Raw genomic sequence first — 19,484 nt, forward strand, 5'->3', positions numbered from 1 at the left:
ATAATTTCCTTTGGAAAGAATACTTTGAGGAGAGGGAAGAATACTGAGAAAGTAACTTAAAAAAGACAAGGTTCAAAAAAACCTGAAATAAAATCCCATAGTACTGACAGCACTACCCTGGAGGGTCAAACAACTATTAAAAGATCTGGAAAATGTGCTGGGGCTTTATTTTTGAAGATTGTCTACAAAGTAAAAAAGTTTCAAAAAAAAAGAGGAAAAAATAATTACTTAATCTGAGCATTATTAATTGGTCTTGCATTGTTTAGGATGTTCCAGGTGAGACAGAGAGCCTGGCTGGGATTTGTAGGAGAAGATCGAACTTCTAGTTATGATTGAGAGGACTTCACGGCCTATCTTCCTTCACTGCAATGCTGACTTTTATTATCAGCCTCATAGAAATACTTTTTAACTGCACTTCTTCTGCCTTTGAACTGCCTTCCTGCCCTAGTTCTATTGCATTTTTGTTGTCCCCATCTGTTCAAATTAAGCCATCAGCTACTATAATATTTTTTCTGGGAAGAAAATACAGATACTTCTAGCACATGGATTTAACATGTTTGCTTGTTATCACCAATTGTAAATAGATTCATTTCATGGGGGCCACTAAATCCGCAGTTTCTTGGTGGACTCCTTTTTGTAAGCATTTCCAGCTTGAAATATAGCTTTATAATAGCTGGAAGGGGAACAATACCGTGAGGGGGATTTCTTCCTGCTTTATTGCATTCTTTCTGTCACTTAACACTGTTGTCATTTTCAGAAGAAATATATGAAGAAATCACACTAGGGCAGATAAAACTCTAAAGCACCTTTGAACATTGCATTGCACCATAGCATTTCTTTTCATAAACTATCTAAGGACAGCATATTCTCAGAAATACAATTCTTCTTAAAGAAACACCAAACATAAGGAACATGTACAGGATGAGTTTAACAACTCTGTCAAAGGCAAGATCCTAATGAACCCCAAACGGTAAAGAGAATCAAGCCACATTGAAATAAGAATGGCTGAAATGACACACTGCAATTCAACACCTGCCAAGAATCTTGCCCAATCATTTATGAATAAAAATAAACTTCCAACTGCAATTAAGGTCCTTCTCCAAGAGAAAGAATTTTTATGGACAATCTACCGACGACAACCTTCAATTTTCTGGATACTTAAATGCCAGTTCTTTTTCTATGGCTTGAAATAATCTATGCAATGTTAAGTTGCGTCTCATTCATGCTGCTCTTGATATCCTTCTGAAAAGAAAGGCATTCAAAGCAGCATTTATGTTTTGAAGGAAGAAAGAAAATAGGAGAGTCAAAAGATTTTTCACTGCTGGAGAATCACCACAGCACTTTGCATCCTACTGACACAGTGGTTTATGACAAACTTGAATATATGCAACCAAGTGAGACAAAATTAAGATATGGGAACACACATATGGAGACTTAAGCACTGTGATCAGGATTTTAATTGAATGCTTCTGGAGGTTTCAGATGGGTTAAATCACAGATGGAAAAAATATTAATATATTTTTTGTGATTTCAGAAGATTGTTGGATTCGAATGACAAAAGGTCAATCATTCCACAAGCGAAGAAATGTTCCTTAATTTTAAGACTGTTAGAATGTAAAAGAACAACAAGTTTTCATATTTAATAATAAATACTTCAGAAATCTAACTGAACCAGCTAATCTCCATCGTTGTTACACTTGTTATACTTAATTTTAATTACATATTATCTGCTTTTTATATGGATAATAAATAGGATAATCAAAAGGTTGGTCAAACTGTTGAATCGTAATTTCTTGAAGAGTTAATGCAAGAAAATATTTTATGCATAGTCAGTATGCATTATTAATGCTTCACTGATGCCCAGCAACCTTTCAAGCATTCCTTCTCAGAAATCCATAAGCAACAGCATCACCGTTACACAATCTTTTTTGTTACCCCATCAGTCCAAAGAGACAACTGGAAGGGTTCTAAACAAGTACCTGCAAACCTTGTTAGAATCCCAGAGATCTGGAAAATTAGAAGAGCTCATTCAACACCTGTGCTAGGACTCCTGCTCCCTGCAGCCTGTGCTAATGCAATGCTGTGATCCAGTGCTCTCACTATTGTAAACAGCTCTAGGAGATCCCTGCAAACCTGAACACGCCAGATCAAGCTTACATTTGTGCTAAACTGTGTACATATGTTTTTAATTGGACAAGGCCTATGCTTTTAATCCATCCATTCCCATACCACTGGTCCAGCTCACTTTGGAGTATGAATTTAGATACTCAGCAAATAATTTGTTTATATAGCAGTACAGAGGTGCTTTAAGTTGCAAATTAAATCAAAACCAATTTTCTTGTCTGTTTTCATACCACAAAATATCTCCTTTAGAAGAGATTATCTGGTTTAGGTTAAGCACTATCATTCTCTGGACTCTCTTCACCACAATGCCAATAGACACCCACAATTAGACAACTATACCTACTATCTTAGACTTATACCAACTATCTTAAACTTAAATCCACCTAATGGGAAGTGCTCTCTCAGATCTGAGAAAATATTTGACTTGAGAGAACTTTACTAGCCAATAGAAAGCAATAATCTGCTCTTTAATTTGAGAATTTAATACTATCACAAACTTGTCTCTCACTTTAATGCTGAGTGCTCAAAATCTTCCAGTTTTAACTAGAACAACCCCGATGTACAATTAACAATGTAAGAGGAAAATATTCCTTCTTTTAAAACATAATCATTATGTAAAACATAACAAATTCACCTTATGTGAGTGGAAAGTAAGCTTTCCCAAAGTAAATGTTCAATGTGGACTAAAGAATGTCCACAAAAATAGTTTTCCAAGGGTAAAACGTATTCATTTCCAGTTTGTTATGCTCAAAGTCAACTTCTGATTTTCAAACTTCCATAACACACTCACAGACTGTTATTATATAGTAATTGACATACAAATATTGATGCAAAGATGAAACTTTTAGAAGCTTCCAGTGTAGTAAAGTGTACTTCCAGTATATTAAAGTCTACTCAGATCTTTAGTCATGGAGCACATCAATACAATTATTAAACACCCAAATTATCTAAACATTTTTCATATTTATTCTACTCATGAAATGTCTCCAGGATTTAAATGATTCATTACTTACCCCTGTCCTTTGAACTTCCAGGAAAATCGCTCTTTGGAATGATTTCTCCCAGACTGCCAACTCGCTGCCCAGCTCTACATTGAAATAATGACTCTTGCCATGTCCAACCATAACACTGAAACAATATGGCCTCTGGTCTTCAAGCTCAAAGTCCTGATGAATACCTAAATATAAGTTTGCTTGTAGCCAGCAATCATCAGCAAGCCAGAGCTGAAAGACATGTTTCAGTATGTGATTCTTCGTCTAGCAAAAACAAACAGTTAAAGCAACATTGTCTTCTGTAAGTGATGGGTACTTGGATATGTTATGTCATTGTGTTAATACTTATCTTGAAGAAACGTTCTGAGAATTAAGTAATAATTTCAAAGGCAACTTCTCTCTTTGCTTCTTATTCACTTTACCCTTTCATGTAATCTGAGCTACTTCTGCTGCTCCTAAATACTGTCAAAGTTACCTAAGCAATACATACATACATAATTTTAAAGGAGTTTGTAGCAACACATTGTTTACAGTGAAAAGGAAGGAAATCTCTGGCTTGTTTGAATATAATTTGAGAGCTCTGTACCAGCTTAACAGGAGAATGTAACTATGTTCTAATTGGGTTCCAATATGCTAAACACCAAGGAATGCAGTAATTTATCAAGGACCCAAGGGCTAATTCTGGAAATGACAACACGGGCTTTCAAATGTCTCCTAAGAGCTGCCAATGCTGCTCTGCAAAGACAAGGAGTGTAAAGTGAGATCCTACCATCACCTTCAACAAGAAGAAGAAAAACTTCACAGCAATCTTTCATAATAAAAAATATTCCTGTAACAGAATATTTTGTAAATGAAAAAAAAATATTCCAAGAAATTTCCCCAGTCTTTCAAAACTTCACTGATTAGCACATATATGGAGAAAAAGAAAATTAAACAAAAAAGCCATTGGTTATACATCTGAGTACTTGCACTGACTGAATTTCCAAAATATTAATTTACAATTTCTATTTATCAGAGAGCGCCTTTTCCTATCTCTATTTCTCTATGATGGCATAGAGCAGAAAAGACTGAGAAAACAAAAAAAAGTAATTTGCAAAGAGAATATTATTTTTTATTTTCCAAAGTGACCTGCAAGCAGAGTTTTTTCTAGCACTCCAGGTTCAGTTTAGGAGACTTGACTCTAGTCAAGCAGATCTGAGGCAAAAAAAGTTACGTTTAACTGGACATAGGTGGCTTTGAAAAGACCAGAATGCAGCTTTGTAGTGGCACCCAAGTCACAGAATCTTGCAGCCAGGATTAGCTTTATGAAGATTAAGAATTATTTTTACAGAACCCCTAAATAGTCTATCATAGCCTATCGAGGCTGTTGTTGAAACTCCATGCACATGAAAACAGACAACTGGAATTTGAGCATCCAAATGTAACGTAAACCATTCCAACAGATATAAAATAAATGTGGAAATATTCTGGGTCTTGTGTCCCTCCTGCTCTAGATGGACACACAACTGCCATCACAGGACAGCAGTGAAGGTCTACGTTTTAGTAATGAAAAGCAGAGAAAATAAATCGTCCACTAGCAAACCCTTCTCTGCGTACTGCTCTCATATTCACACATAAGATCAAAATACTCAGATGGAAATTGAAAATTTTGCTTGTGTGGGTGAATTAGTGAATAACACAAGGCTGGCAAATGTAACTTTACATAATTTACTCAGTTGTGGTCTGTTAAGCTATGGATGTTTCGTGGGGCACCTCAGAAGCACCACACAATGCCACCAGGGCTTGCAGCACTTCGTCATCAAAAATGGCCCTAGAGCTACCTGAGGAGAGAACTGTCTTGAGGAAGTTCAGTGTTATTTTATGATACTCCTTGGGACTGGTGCAAAGGAATCCGAAAAAAATACCTGCATATATATCATCTGGTGTTCAGCAGCCAGGGAGTGACAGATATTACACCTACATCTGTTTCAAGACTCAGTACTGCTCACCCTGGCTCATTGACTACTATATTAATATTTTTTAGTTTGTATGTGAAAATGTCATGTGTGAAAACACCAAGCAATAAAAGAAAAGAAAATGTTTTTTTAAGACAAATGGCTTTAAAAAATGCCTCTAATATTCTCACCCCTGATAAATACAGGTTTTCAGTAACAGTTCCAGTAAATATTTACCACTAAGTGTCATGAATATGTTAGTATGTGATTAATTTTAATTCACACATTTGTATATGCATGTTTGTGTATGCAAGTGTGTATTTATATGCAAGTATGTATACACACACACATCTAAAATAGAGTAAACATTTTGTTTTAAAATGCCATTTCAATATTTGATTCTTCTTTTCCATTTTCAACTCTTTTGTCATAATAAACATACATAAGAAGCTTACAATTATGTGAGTGATAAGTGCACCTCACTTTAAAATCCATCTTTTGTGAGAATATACAATAGAACTCTCCACCACAGCTTTGCACTAGTTCTAACCAGCTTCTGGAAATCCTTAAGAAAACCCTTCCCAAATGGCAGTTTTTACAACATGAACTCCATCTTCCAGTCTGCAATCTCTTAAGACTTTTTTCTATCTTAAGATTTGCTCAGTTTGCCGTGTCATTTATACCAAACAGAAAAGAGGTTAAAACACTGGATTTGAGCTTTTGCACTTTAGCTAATGTATTCATGAAGACTGGCAATTAAATATTCGGTTATTAAAATGTCAAGAACATTAAAGATTTGAATCCTGGGTGTTTATTTCCCACTTATTTTTCTTAATGAAAAAGTATCACAGAATTTACTTTAAGAATAGATTGTCGTTGAAATTACCAGAATATTCAAGGAAGGACTGAGTTTCAAATCAATATTAAGATTTGAAGGAGAAAAAAAACCCCAAAGCCCAAAACATAGCAAAATCTTTTGAAAATGCATAATGAGCACATATTTCATTGATGCCTGACTTATTTATCAGGAAAAAGTAAATTTTAAAGAATATTAATGAGACAGAACAAATAATCTGGGACAGAACCTTTGCTCTTTGCTGCTGTCTCAGTGACGGGCAGGACCTGAAGTTGCCCACATGTACCCAGCTAGAGACATGGTCACATTAAAATAATGCTATGCACAGAAAAATACGTTTCTGCTCATGCAGCCCATGCTCCAGAGCTGAGCTCAAGTCCCAGATTCCAGGACTGCTATTTTCCTGGCATGGCACTGCCCAACACACTTTCCTCTCCCCACATTTGTCAGAGAAGGGAACATTCCTCCCTTGCCCAGTGCCTGCAGGCTTCAGGCACAGAAAAACAGGCAAAAACAAACAAAACCAACAACACAGTCAACAAAACTGGTGCAGGAAAACATGCCCACGTTGTTGAAAGTCAGTCTAGGACAAGTAGTTTGAGCAATCAAGGCATGGAAACTCCCTGTCACCACATTCTTTGAAGAATTTTGTCATTTAGCACTACAGAGAACTCCCCTCTATGCTTTTCCTTCTGTGAACTGTCCTGAAGAACTGTGTTGCACCAGAAAAAAAAACCAACAGCCTTAAGTAGCACTTTCCTAGGATATGAAACTTAAACAGTCTTCCTTTGGCACAATGTTAAGTCAGGATCTGTACAGGTAACAAAGCAACAACCTTCCTTCTCCACAACCATGTCCATGGTCAAAGGAGGAACAGCAGAGAGAAGGACAGCAGCTGCTGAGAACTAACGCTAATTTGGACTTTTTTAGTGAAACAGCATTTTATCTGAAGGGACTGATCTTTCAGTTTTTCTTCTTCCTGATTATATGTTTGTTTTTATTCTCATAGTTCAGTAGGCTGTCATCTATTCTTACATCATCTGCAAAACAGTTTTTGACTAGCTGGTAGAGAACTAAATTAGTCCAGCTAATGCAACTTAGAAGAAAATATCTTTTGTAAGTAAATTATTTAAACAGACTGCTACGGTTTTGTCCAAAATCCTTGCTTGGGACAAGCTAAACAGAAAACGTGACATTGTCTCTAGGTGGTGGATAAAAATGAAGAATTCTATAGTACACAAATGTACCATGTTGCCTTTTGTAATGTAAAACCTACTAAAATATTTGCAAACTACACATGATCTAAAAAAGACATAATTTATGCTTCTAATTACTGAAATTAAATAAAGTATTTTAATATAGACCAGGAATTACAGCAAAATCATTCTTCACCACATTGACTTAATCTGAGCCAGTATGAAAAACGCAATATCCAGTTTTATTATGCTCAGTTGTATGTCTCACCTGTACTTCACACAACCAGTTCTAATACTGAAAAAATTTCTTCACTATTGAAGCATTTTAGTAACTTGCTCACTTGGAGCTTAATTCATTTTCAATAGTCTCTTATAGTTGCATAGCTAATGCACTAGCCATTTCAAATAGTTTTGTTTTTTTTTTTTTTTAACAGATAAACTATTTGAATGTAATCTGTTCCAATTTACTACTAACTTGAGCTTATCTTTAACAGGAAAAGGCAAGCTTGCTTTACTAAATAATATCATTGTAATTGTTGGGAAACCTACCTTGTGAATTTTAAATAGAACCTCACAGAGGTTATAGATTTTTTCAGCTCGTACCCAGTCTAGTGTGCTTACCTATAATATCAAAAGAAAATATTAACAACACATTCTTTATTCTAAAAACATGTACAGATGAAAAAAAAATTAAAGATTTCACCCATCGTTATTCTACTGGATGTTTTAAATATAGGCACGGTACTACATTTAATATCCAGCATTTAGAAAAGACTGTCAAATAGCATTCAGTTTTTACAGAAACAACATCTACAGGAGTCTTACTATAAATAAAAAGTATAAAATAGTTTAATTGACTTTTTCCCCGTTATTACTACAGTATGATGGAAACCTCTTTATCATCTCTGTGGTGAGTTAAGTAAGGATATTTAATTATCAATACGCTAACATAGAGAACCCACATGGTGGCTGTTTTGAAAAGAAAATAAATAATACAGGTTTTTGCCCATTACTGTTGATTCTCAAAAGGGATCTTCACGTGTCTTGTAAAATATGGTTTACTGCCTAGAAAAGTGGCTGGTTCATTATTTGGTCTTGAATTTCTCGAAGGGAAAGATTCTTTTTAATCTCAGTTGAAAGCAGCAGAATCCATCATTCCTGTTACTGGTTAGACAAAATAAAAAGCATAAGCCCCAACTTAATATGCTGTTTGTGGAACTGAATTGAGTAACACAATCTATAACCTAAACGCTGTTGAGACATGACTGGACTTTCATTTGCTCATATAATTTGTTTTGATTCCTGAACATTAATTTAAACTGTTGGGGTTCTTTGCTGCTATTAATGATGCTACCATGGACAACAGTGCCACTGCTGTGCCATTAAATTCCCTCTGAATATGTCAGCCTTCTCCCCATTATCCTGTGCATTTCTTTCATCCTTTGGCTCTCTGTAACCTCTCATGACTTTTTCAGCAGAGGTAGCTAGTGATGATGAGAACTGTCAGCACCTATATAAGCCAAGATTTTCTTTTACTGTGTATGTCAGAAAAAGGCTACCATACTTAAAGCCAAGAGTGAAACAGTCTGAATATCTCGATGTGCAAGGTCATCAGGAGAACATGTTGAGAAGGATTTTAAGGAGAGGAAACAAACATATTACAAAGGGGCTCTAGAATCCAAAGAGACAGCTGACATTATTTATAGTTTTCTCAGAACTATCATGGTATGTCTAAGTTTAAAATGTTATTGTTATATACTCCATTGCTTTTTAAAAAAATCACAAACGATCATATAGTCAATGAGAAAAGCTGGAAGGAATCAGAAAAGTTCACAAAACAGTGCATTACCCTTCATTTGCTTTAAAGGAAGTTTCCATTTCTTGCAGACTTTTCCATTACCCCACATTTAATAACAGGGTAATGATAGCTAACTAAGATAACTGAGATACTGAAATACATTCCTTAAGCAATAAAAAAGTCTTTCTCATATATCCCCTTGGAATTGTTTCTGTAGTTATTCTATATATTGCAATTTATTTGGTTTATTTTAGCATGACAAGATTATTTTTTAGTAAAGCATTGGAAAAATGTTTCAAAAAAGGTATATTCAGAATGGGTCACTTAATGAGACATACATTCATTCATATGAATTTAGTTCTAACAGTGTCAAAACCAGTGTCAAAACACATGAAAGTACCAATTAGCATTCACTGAACTTCCACTTTAATCCTTGTTTGTCTAACACATGAATTTATGACCAACAGAAGGTGAATGTGATTATTATAATTGGAAGACCAACTCCTTAGCTAAGTCAATGCATTATGTGACATATCAATTACTTGGTTTTGTACATACTTGCCTGTATCAATCCTTTCAGAAATAATCTAAAATACAACATTTGTAAACTCACAAATAACACTGAGCTGACCACAGAGATAATAAAAATAACCAAAGACAGAAAAGATAGGAGCCTGAAGTTACAATTTTAAGTCCATAATGAGACTGAAATAAATATGTAGAGTTACAAAAGTGCTAAGTGTTGCAGAAGTACTTTTTACTTTAGCATGAGTGTCCTTAAGTTCCTTGTGTTTAAAAAACAAGCATTACAGTAGATTTCCAAAAATGAACAAGATATTAAAATCTAGTTTTACTTAGACCAAGTGATTTCAGTTCAGGCTCATATTCCACATATACTTAGCTTTAAATGTGCATGTTAATCATTGACTTTTCTTTAAAAAGTTGAGACTTAAAATAGAGATAAAACAATAAAGTTCAGTTCATTTTGACACATAAAAGTAGTAAACAACAAGCTGAAAAGCAGTTACCCCCTAGAAGAGAATTCTGCAATTATACAACAGGCGCAAAAGACTTTCATGTCTGTTCAGAGACCAGCACTAAAGGGTTGACTAGAAATAAGAAGTAAACACGGAGAGCATGTAAAAGAGAATCATACTTCAAAACTCACTAAAGTCAAAGAGAACAAAGCATACTCTCTGAATTTATATGAACACTGAATCTTATTCTACAAATCTCCAGTACTCCCCTCAATATATATTAAAAAAGGAATCCATTTAATGACTAAAACTTAAGGAAAAAAATCAATGAAGTGGTGGTAATACTTATTACTGGAATACAGAGAATGCAGCATTATCTGACACAGAAGCATCCAACCCACCCAGAAGTACTAAAAAGGCCTGAGAAAACGATGAATAATTTAATGTCAAGAGTAATTAATTTCACTGGCCTCTTCACTCTTCAGTGGAAAACAGGAGCCAAGTATATTTTTAAAAAATAATTAAAATATACTGAAAAGGAAAAAAAAAATCAAGAAATGTTCTTGAGACCAACTACAATACAGCAGCATAAGAAGCTGAAGACATCCAAAACAACTCAAACACAATGGTACAAAACACACACTGAAGAGCAGTCAGATCCTAGCAAATATGTGAACAAAATAAATAAAGACTTGCATGCAAAGTTAGAAAGTTCACCAAAAGCATTCACAGCTAAGTCTATGCCCTCCAGTTCATTGCCAGCTCTTTCCAAATACGTTACAGTGACATTATGTACAATGTAAATTACAAATACAAGTATTTAGAACTTACCTAGCAGTACTTTCTAACATTCAAAGCATTGTTCATGTGCTAATTAGATTATGCAAGCTTTTTTTCTCTGTAATGCCTTTCAAAGGTGGAAGTATTTATGTTACTTTCACGTTATTCTTGTATTTATTCCTTTTCTTAAAACTATAAGCAGCATATGCAGGGAATGTCCAGCTGCCGTCACGTAAAACTCTTCAGTACTATTTATTTAATCATGTTGAAAAAAGAGTTTTGTAATTAAAGGTAAGATAGCAGCTCTAAAGATATGGCTACTTTAAGACTAGAGTTTAAAAATCACACTGAACTATGAGAAAGACATGAAAAAATCAAACAATATGATCCTCAACCACATACAGCACATGTTCTATAAAACCAAAACATTTAATCTTCTAGAAATTTTCAATGACATAAAAAATAGTTTGGTTTTGCGTGACAGTTTTGAATAATGTCTCTCCAATTTCTTCTTGGGTATGAATTCAGATCTTTTTCAAGATCTGAAAATTGACAGAAATTAGATGCTTCTGAAATGCAATAAAATGGTGCTTGTATAGTAACATTGACAGAAGAATAATTTCTATTTCTGCAATGGTGTTTTTCACATGTGCAATTTTCAGAAATATGTCATGATTCTAATATAGCAATCTGTAAACAAAACCTGTAAATTACTTAAATACAGTCAGATAAGCCACTTTAGGAATGCAGAAAGATCATTCATTGTTAATCATATAGTTCTTGATATTTCTTTCTACGGTGAAGATTCTACATTTTTGGAAACACCATCTGAGATATTGTTAAAATGGAGTATAAATAGAATATTATTTGCCATAGTAATTTTTTTTCATATTATAATAGCAACATTTTTTCCACAACTTTATTTATTTTTGCCAATGGGTAACAATGTCTTCCATTCTTATGAAAGTTAGCAGCTGTATTTACACTCATATAATCTTTTACACACAATGAAACAGAAAAAGAGTAGAAATTGTACCAGATGCTGTTACAAGCAGTTGTAAAGCTATGGGTAAGGCCATTACAAATAAAGATAACTGCATGACTTGTAGGTCATCTACTCTGTGCACACACTACATTGATACACTGATACACTACATTGATTGAGTATGCAAATAGCAGGACCATCATAGAAGTATGTCTTAAAAAAATAACGTTAAACTCATATCTTCTAAGGATCATGCAAGTTAAAACATCTGTATTTTTGTGACAGAATGATCAATTTTAAAATTTTTAATATAGTAAAAAAGTCAGTGGAAGAAGTGGTAGAAGAGTACTACTAAATATCTCTAGCAATAGCGAAAGAGCTCTGTGTGTGGCTTTGTGTGGGGACTCGTGTTTCCACCTACAGAGCTGGGATATGTGACACGGAACCAGTGTTAGTGCACAGCGTGGGCTGGTGGCTCCCTGGCCACCAGGCAGGGCCCATCCCATTGCCCTGTACTGGGCTGACCCCATCCAACAGCTGAGCACCACACAGCCACTCGCTACCTCCCTGACACCCCGCAGCAGGATGGGGGAGAGAACATGAAAAGCAAAATCAAGAAAACTCATGGGTCAAAATAAGGACAGTTAAATAAGATATAGAAAGAGGAAAAAAACAAGTGATGCAAAGGCGATCACACCCTGCCCACCCCAAGCACACTGATGGCCAGCCAGTTTCCAAGCAATGGCTACTTTTGAAGACCAAATCCCATTTTTTATTGCTGAGCATGACATTTTATGGTACATAATATCCTGTATGGCCTCTTTGGGTCAGCTGTCCTGGTAGTGTCCCCTCCCAACCTCTTGCCCACCCCCAGGGTGAGCAGTGTGAGAAACAGAAACACTGTGTAAGCAAAGCTCAGCAACAGCCCAGTGTGTCAGTGCTGTTTGAGCCACAAATACAAAACCCACTGCCATATGGGCTGCTATGAAGACAGTTATCTCCATCCCTGCCAGGCCCAGGGCATTTCCCCAGCCCCTGGGACTGGAGGCAGTCCCAGCTCTGGGCACCAAGCACCTCCCTGGGGTCAGGAACGGGCTGTGGCCCACAGGTACGCCTGGCTCACTGGGGGCATGGCTGAGAGGGCAGGGCTGTGGGGAGCTGGAGACCAGCTGGCTGTGCTGCTGGGGCAGGAGCTGACAGCCCTGGCGAAGCCCCAATGCGGTCCTGGGCTGTGGGAAGGGTGGAGGGAGCTCCAAGGAAGAAGGTCAGGGACAGTTAAAGTGGGAGGTACCCTCAGGGCACTGATAATCATATTCAAAGTGTGGCTTTAGATCCAGGCTTGAATTCTCCACGTGGGTGACTGCTGGAAACTGCCAATTTCCTGTTTTATTTTTTTGCCCGATTTAAAACATCTGTGGAATGACTAAATAGCAAGAAAACTGGTCAACAGGTTTTATGATTTATAGGCTCTGTCACACTTACTGGTGTATCTGAATACTGGGGTGATGTAACACATTGACCAAAGGGGTCCCCTTTGCTCATTTTTTTTGAAAAGCCACAATTTCTACCAAAAAAAAAAAGTGCAGAAACGTAACAGAGTGTAATAGATACTGGCAAGTAACGTGGTACAAATACCATAATATATTCACCCTTACTTGTCTGTTCTTAGTAGAGTGCTGAACATGATAAATGAAGTAGTTTATCCTCAACTGTTATCATGTAGAAGGATAGTTTTAATTATATCTAAACCGTTTCTTCAATAACAGGTCTGAAAACAATAATTAGCATTCATAAAGGAAAAGCATTCATGTAGTGTGTTGTTTATTTCTTTAATATTTGGGGGGATTTTTTGCATTTTAATTGGATAATTGAACTTGAATAAAATTTTAGTTTGACTTAACATACAGGGAAATAATTTTTTAGAGGGGAAAAAAACTTAACCTTTTCCCAGATGTGCTGTCTCATTTTAGAAAGAGTAGTATTGCTTGGCCATTTAAAAATGCTTGATGTTAGCAGGAATCACTGGATTTACAATTTCAACCTACATAAAGAGAAAATGTTACTGATGGCTTCTCATTAAGGTTATTCTCATATAAGGTTAGAAGTGTATGTACTTCCCAAAGGTACTGCAGATGGTACACAGGTAAAGGACAGATTTTCTTTGGTTCAGCTGAAAAAACTGGGATATTGACCACCTTCTGAGGAAAATTGTAAGGAAGCTGTATAACTGAAATTGCATTCTAATTCCATATTTTATTCTCTTTTTCATTGTTTAAAACAAAGGCTCCAGAAAAAAAAGGATTAAAAAAACACTATGTGGTAAGTATGGGTCACTTTTAAAGAGTGCAGAATTCTACAGCTCCTTTCTCTTTCATTTTTTAAATTAATTTTTATTAGCATTTTTAGATAAGTATTAGATAAGTCATCTGTTGTGAAATAAAATTCTTATTACTAGCTATGTAAATTATCAAAGCAAGATGATATGACTTGTTTAAACTGTACACAGCATTGGATTCTTTGTGACAGTTCAATCTCTTGCAAAATCCACAAGTATCTACTAATCCTATGGATGGAGGTTTTTATGGTTTATCTGTCTATCAGAAAACAGAGTAACTACCAACTCATTACATCTACAAAATACCTTAGACTAAATGTAAGATAAGAAATATTGGGTGTAACCCACCACAGAAAAATCCGAACTTAACAAGTTTCAAAAGTAAAACACTACTTACCTATTAGGAATTCATTGAACTATCCAGGTACAGTAAGATTTTCAGAGGACCTTGCAAGAGGTTAAATATTTAAAGCTTACTCAAATTTGGTGACATCTATGGCTTTAACTGCTTTTGAAATCTCAGCTGATAACTTTGCTCAGTAAGAAAAAACAAACCCAGACATAATATCACTTTTTTTTTTTTTTTTACCGGTGGAGTGCTGAAAATGTAGAAGGATGAACCCTTCAGTGCCAGAAATTTGTATTTGTAAAGCTGAGATGAATCAGTTCCTTCAAGTCTCTCATTTACCCATCCCATATGTATGACCTGTAAAAGAAAATAACTGAAAGTTAAAGCTCATTTTTCAGTGAAGCATAAGATGTATCTGAATAGGTTGAGCCTTTTCACAAGGGAGAGGGATCATATTAGAATAGGATGCATCATCCCCTTCTTCACGTTTGCTTTCCCACCAATACTGTACTCTTGAAGTGTTTGGTGTCATGCCAGTGTGTCAGAAATCCTTGAGAAGACTCAAACTTGGAGCACAGGTTGACTCTTATCTGAAATAATCACCATTCTAAAAGCCACCTATGTATGTCTCAGTAGATCCCCACCTGAGCCAGTAAAAATTCTAAGTATACTGAAACAGTTCAGTCAGCAACTTATAAAAAACATGGTCCTACATAATCAATAGCACAGTCAAAACTTGGACATACTGAAACTCCTGCTATATGTGACTCTAAAGAAATCCATCTGAACAAATCACTAGATTTATGTGAAATCAAACAGCTTTCTGTATGCTCATGTTTGCCACTGTTAACGAAATGTTGTCACATCAGCTTTTTTTCAGAGTTTATATACTTTTACATACACTTTATCTCATGATGATTTTTCTTCTCATAGAATAAAATGTCAAATTCAGTTGTTACATAACTTTGTTCTATCAGTATTGCAACACATGCCTTAATATTTCAAATAAATTAATTTCAAGAAAAAAAAAAAAGACTGTATGCTTCCCTTTTGAGGTTAATATAAAGGAATAATGCCATGATGTGGTAGTAGTATATGTGCTTACCTACCAAAAATAAGAAACATAAACATACAGGCTTCATTTTGCACACAGTAAGAGAAACATACTGCCCATGAAACATGTACTCAAATCTAGAGTGATCCACCAATCTGATTGTATATCTTTTATTGATAAGCTTGCTCATTTTCAATTAAGGCTACACTTATGGACAATACTGAATTACAGGCGGCAGAAATGTCTTAGCACTTGTGAATATACTGAGCCTGCAGAGCTTTGCTGGAAGTCAGTGGGCACAGACTGAAGAAGGCATTCATTATTTTCATTCTACGGGTAGATTTGGGAAATACGTGATGATCTCAGGAATGCGTTTCTTCTGAAAGCCCAGTGTGTGAACCTGTAGCTACTAGCAACAGAGCACAAAGGTGGAAAGAATGGACAACGAGTAGCTGATAGTATAATGCATACTCATGCTCTTGTATCATGAAAATCTCACGTTTTCTAATTTTGTTACTTAATGTAACAATTATGTCTCTTAGCAATCAACTTATTTAGAAATAAGTAGTAAATCAATATGTTGAGCCAGATAAACCTTCTCTTTGCTCTTTTACCAAGCTCCAGCATTAACATTTAAAGGAGATCCAAGGAACAGCACAATAAATACAGTCGCTTTTCTGATTCTCACTTTGGTATTGTGTAAATTTAATAACTCTCACAAAAAAATTGTTTCCATACTAGTCAGCAAAGGTTTAAAAATAGGATGTTCAGACACTTCTTTGCTTTAACAAAATATACTATAGTATTTTTGACAATCTACTACAAATTATATTATATATTGAATTGATCAGCATGGTAATATAGTATCAAATAATCCAGACAAAAAGAATAATGTCCAAATTGCAGGGAACAAAAAATACAATATTCTCCTTTACATTCATAAAGTCATGTTTGCTGTCTTGCAAATGGACATAATTTATTAACCTCTAACAGTATTAAAATCTTTACTGAAAATGTAATTTACTGATTAAATTGATAAGTAGATAAGCAAAGGATGTGGATTTCTATGTTTTTTTTTGTTCCTTATCATTATCTTCACCATTTATTCTTACAGCAGCACTCACCAAATAATTTTGGAATTATCCAGAAAGTCAAAGAGCAAAACTAAGTCACAGATAAAGTGCTCAGGTCATTCACTGAACATCATATTTTAAAGCAAACATGACATTTTCTGAGAAAGAAAACTATATATTTTGCTGCAAACCATAGATGTTCATTTAACGTATTAAAAGAAGGAAAATGTGAAGTTCTTCATTGAAAATCAGGGCAGAATGGTATCAGAAGACTTCCACTTGTTGAGATTGTTGAGGTTCTCCACTTGTTGAGATTGTGTTTGCACTTCAGAATACACACGTGATTTACAGGAAAAACTTGATTTATTTAGTTGACAGAAACCACAGGTTGGTCTGTAAGCACTGGTCCTAAGTGCCAACAGTAGTGCAAAAGACAACTGTACTTTCTTTGAATAAAATTCTAAATTTAGAAAAAGGGCACTGAATTTCTCTAACTGAAGTAAAGTGTGCTTTCTGTCCAAGGTTTCCGTCTGTGAAATAGGAATAATTTCCTTTACTTATTTTATGGAATTCGTGTGAAGGCCCTGTCATTGTTGTATTCTTGTCTATGGCTGCAAGATGCGATAGGAGCACCAAATGTTGAAGCCTTGATTTAGTGTAATACTTAATCTTCTGGATAGGTCTCTTGAGTATGTATTTAGCTATGAACACAAGACAGCATTTTCTAATTAGCTCCAGACACAGTTTTGGGCATGTGTTCTAAGTGTTTTACTGAAACAGAACTGTATTGTTATTATTTTTATTGCAATCACACTATACTGTGACCAGTCTACCTGTGGCAGTTCAGAATCAAGAGACTTGGTTTGAAGTATACCCTTCAGCACACAATAAACAGATTTTTATAATTATTAACAGCTATAAACTCCATGTTAACCTGTTCTCTATGCTGAAATCTCTCAAGCTCAGACAGCAACAACAACAAAAAACATAATTACAAGAACAATAAGAATGACAACATTGTAATACCACTCTTGAGCTATATAGACTGTGATAAGGTCACCTATTCATTCCACTTCATCAAAGTCTAAACGAAACCGAATAGCAATACTTCAGTTACATTTTGAATACAATGCACTGAATCTTACTCTGCTTGATTGAAATGACTAACAAAAACTCCAATTACAGGAAAAAAGAACTCCAATCAGAAAAAAACCCCAAATGATAGATCATCAAAGCAAAGAGAAAGGCTTAGAACCCTTAAAAAATATAAATTGACACTTATTTTTTTCCCAAATTTGATTATAATTCTCAAGAGATATCAGAAAATGATTAAAAGTTTTTTTTCAATTTTCTTTAAAACCATTACCTAGCTTTGCATTGTCTACATAATTTGTGGAATAAAGAAACAATTATATACCTCACAGTAGAAATAAGAAAAAAATAGTCTGATTTATATATTACAAAAGAAAATAAAAACGTATCTGTAAAAACTAGCTGGTATATAATAGTTCAAGGTCATTAAAAACCAAAACAAAACAAAAATAAGACAAAACAAAACAAGCCCTTCCAAAGGTCTTTTAAATCCCAAGATTACAGTTTGTGTGTTAGAACCATGAAACAACTAAGTATTAAAAGTGCTGGTAAACAAAATGTTGAGGCATTTCCTGAACTTTCTAAAAGACACCTGTAAAATGAAGGCCTCTATAAACTTGTTCCACTTTTTTAAATGAAGATGTGGAAAAATTCAACAAGTAGCAGAGTTGTAGATCAGTTTAAAATTTGGAGAAGAGTATCTCTGCAGAATACTGATAGAAATCTCAGCGCATATATACATTCAGGAAGAAAAACAGCTAGAAGAGTGTGCTGGTTTGACTGAAAGCAAGTTAATTCTCTTCATGCATTTAGAAACTCCTCTTTTTCACAGCTAGCATGGTCATTGTTTGGATTTAGTTTGAGAATAATAAGATACCACCCTGGGATAGAGTTAATATTTTCTTCAAGTAACTTTGCAGTGTTTTTGAGTTAGAGGGAACAGAATGTAAGAACTTTCTGATATCTTAGCTGCTGTCTAGGAGACCAAGGTCTTTCTGGGCCTCCAATCTGCAGCTTTGAGGCAGCTGGGATGGGGGCACAGACGGGACAGACCTTGGAATATTCCATGCCATTAGCCTCATGCTTCATATTTAATGGTATTGGGGGTTTCTGACCGTTTAGACCCTGCTCCGTTTCAGGTCTGTTCCAGTTGAGTTTCTGTTCAGGAGTTCCATTAGTTTGGTTAGTTTTTGTTCTGCCTTTTGCTGTTCTGCCATTTTTCAGCTGGCCTCTGGCCCCTTCTGCCTTTTTGGCCTCTTTGCTCTCCCCTGGGTTCAGCAGTTCAGGACCAGGCTGTTATCTTCCTGGGACTGGCTGCTTGGCATGGACAGAGCTCATGAGGAATTGCATTGAGCATGATTTATTTTATATTTTATCTTCATTTTATATGTTATTACTAGTAGTAGGAGTAGTAGTATTTTGTTATTTTATTAAACTGTTTTTATATCAGCCCGTGAGTTTCTCCCCTGCCTTTCAATTGTCTCCCCTACTTGATGGGTGGTGTTGGGGTGTGAGCGCGCAGCTATTGTGGTTTTGATTGCCAGCTGGGGTTAAACCAAATTGGTTCTCAGTATGTGGGTGGGGATATTAGTTCTGGGATAAAAACTGTTCTGTTATTTGGATTGAAATCTGCCATTTCAAATTTTAAGGAGTGCTCATAAGGCATAACACCACAAGCTGTCCCATTCTCAGCAATGCTTCCACCATTTTATTCCCATATTTCATGATCAATTTGAAACTGCTCTTTGAAACTGCATGGAAAATGACCCACGCATCTGGAAAATTACCCATACATCATCAATGTATTATTAAGTTTCTAATACATACTAATACACTTTCCAAATGTTCCTATACAAACGAAATGAGCAATCGCACTCATTATGAGGAGATAAAACAAGTCACTAACAAAATGTAATCCAATCATAGCAGATAAATGAAA

The 19,484-nt window shown here is 35.4% G+C and overlaps 1 protein-coding gene across 3 annotated transcripts in view; it reads right to left on the minus strand.

The window, feature by feature from the left end:
* Nucleotides 1-19,484, minus strand: part of SNTG2 (syntrophin gamma 2) — a 269,806-nt gene that overhangs the window by 43,881 nt on the left and 206,441 nt on the right. For all 3 annotated transcript variants that reach the window (XM_065056001.1, XM_065056002.1, XM_065056000.1), the window contains exons 12-14: nt 14,567-14,683; nt 7,652-7,723; nt 3,138-3,347 (exon numbers count right to left, since the gene is read on the minus strand). In XM_065056001.1, the coding sequence (XP_064912073.1) occupies nt 3,138-3,347; nt 7,652-7,723; nt 14,567-14,683 (399 nt within the window). The remainder of the gene's footprint in view (nt 1-3,137; nt 3,348-7,651; nt 7,724-14,566; nt 14,684-19,484) is intronic.

The sequence above is a fragment of the Columba livia genome, chromosome 3, assembly GCF_036013475.1.
Source record: "Columba livia isolate bColLiv1 breed racing homer chromosome 3, bColLiv1.pat.W.v2, whole genome shotgun sequence".
Classification (NCBI taxonomy): Eukaryota; Metazoa; Chordata; class Aves; order Columbiformes; family Columbidae; genus Columba; species Columba livia.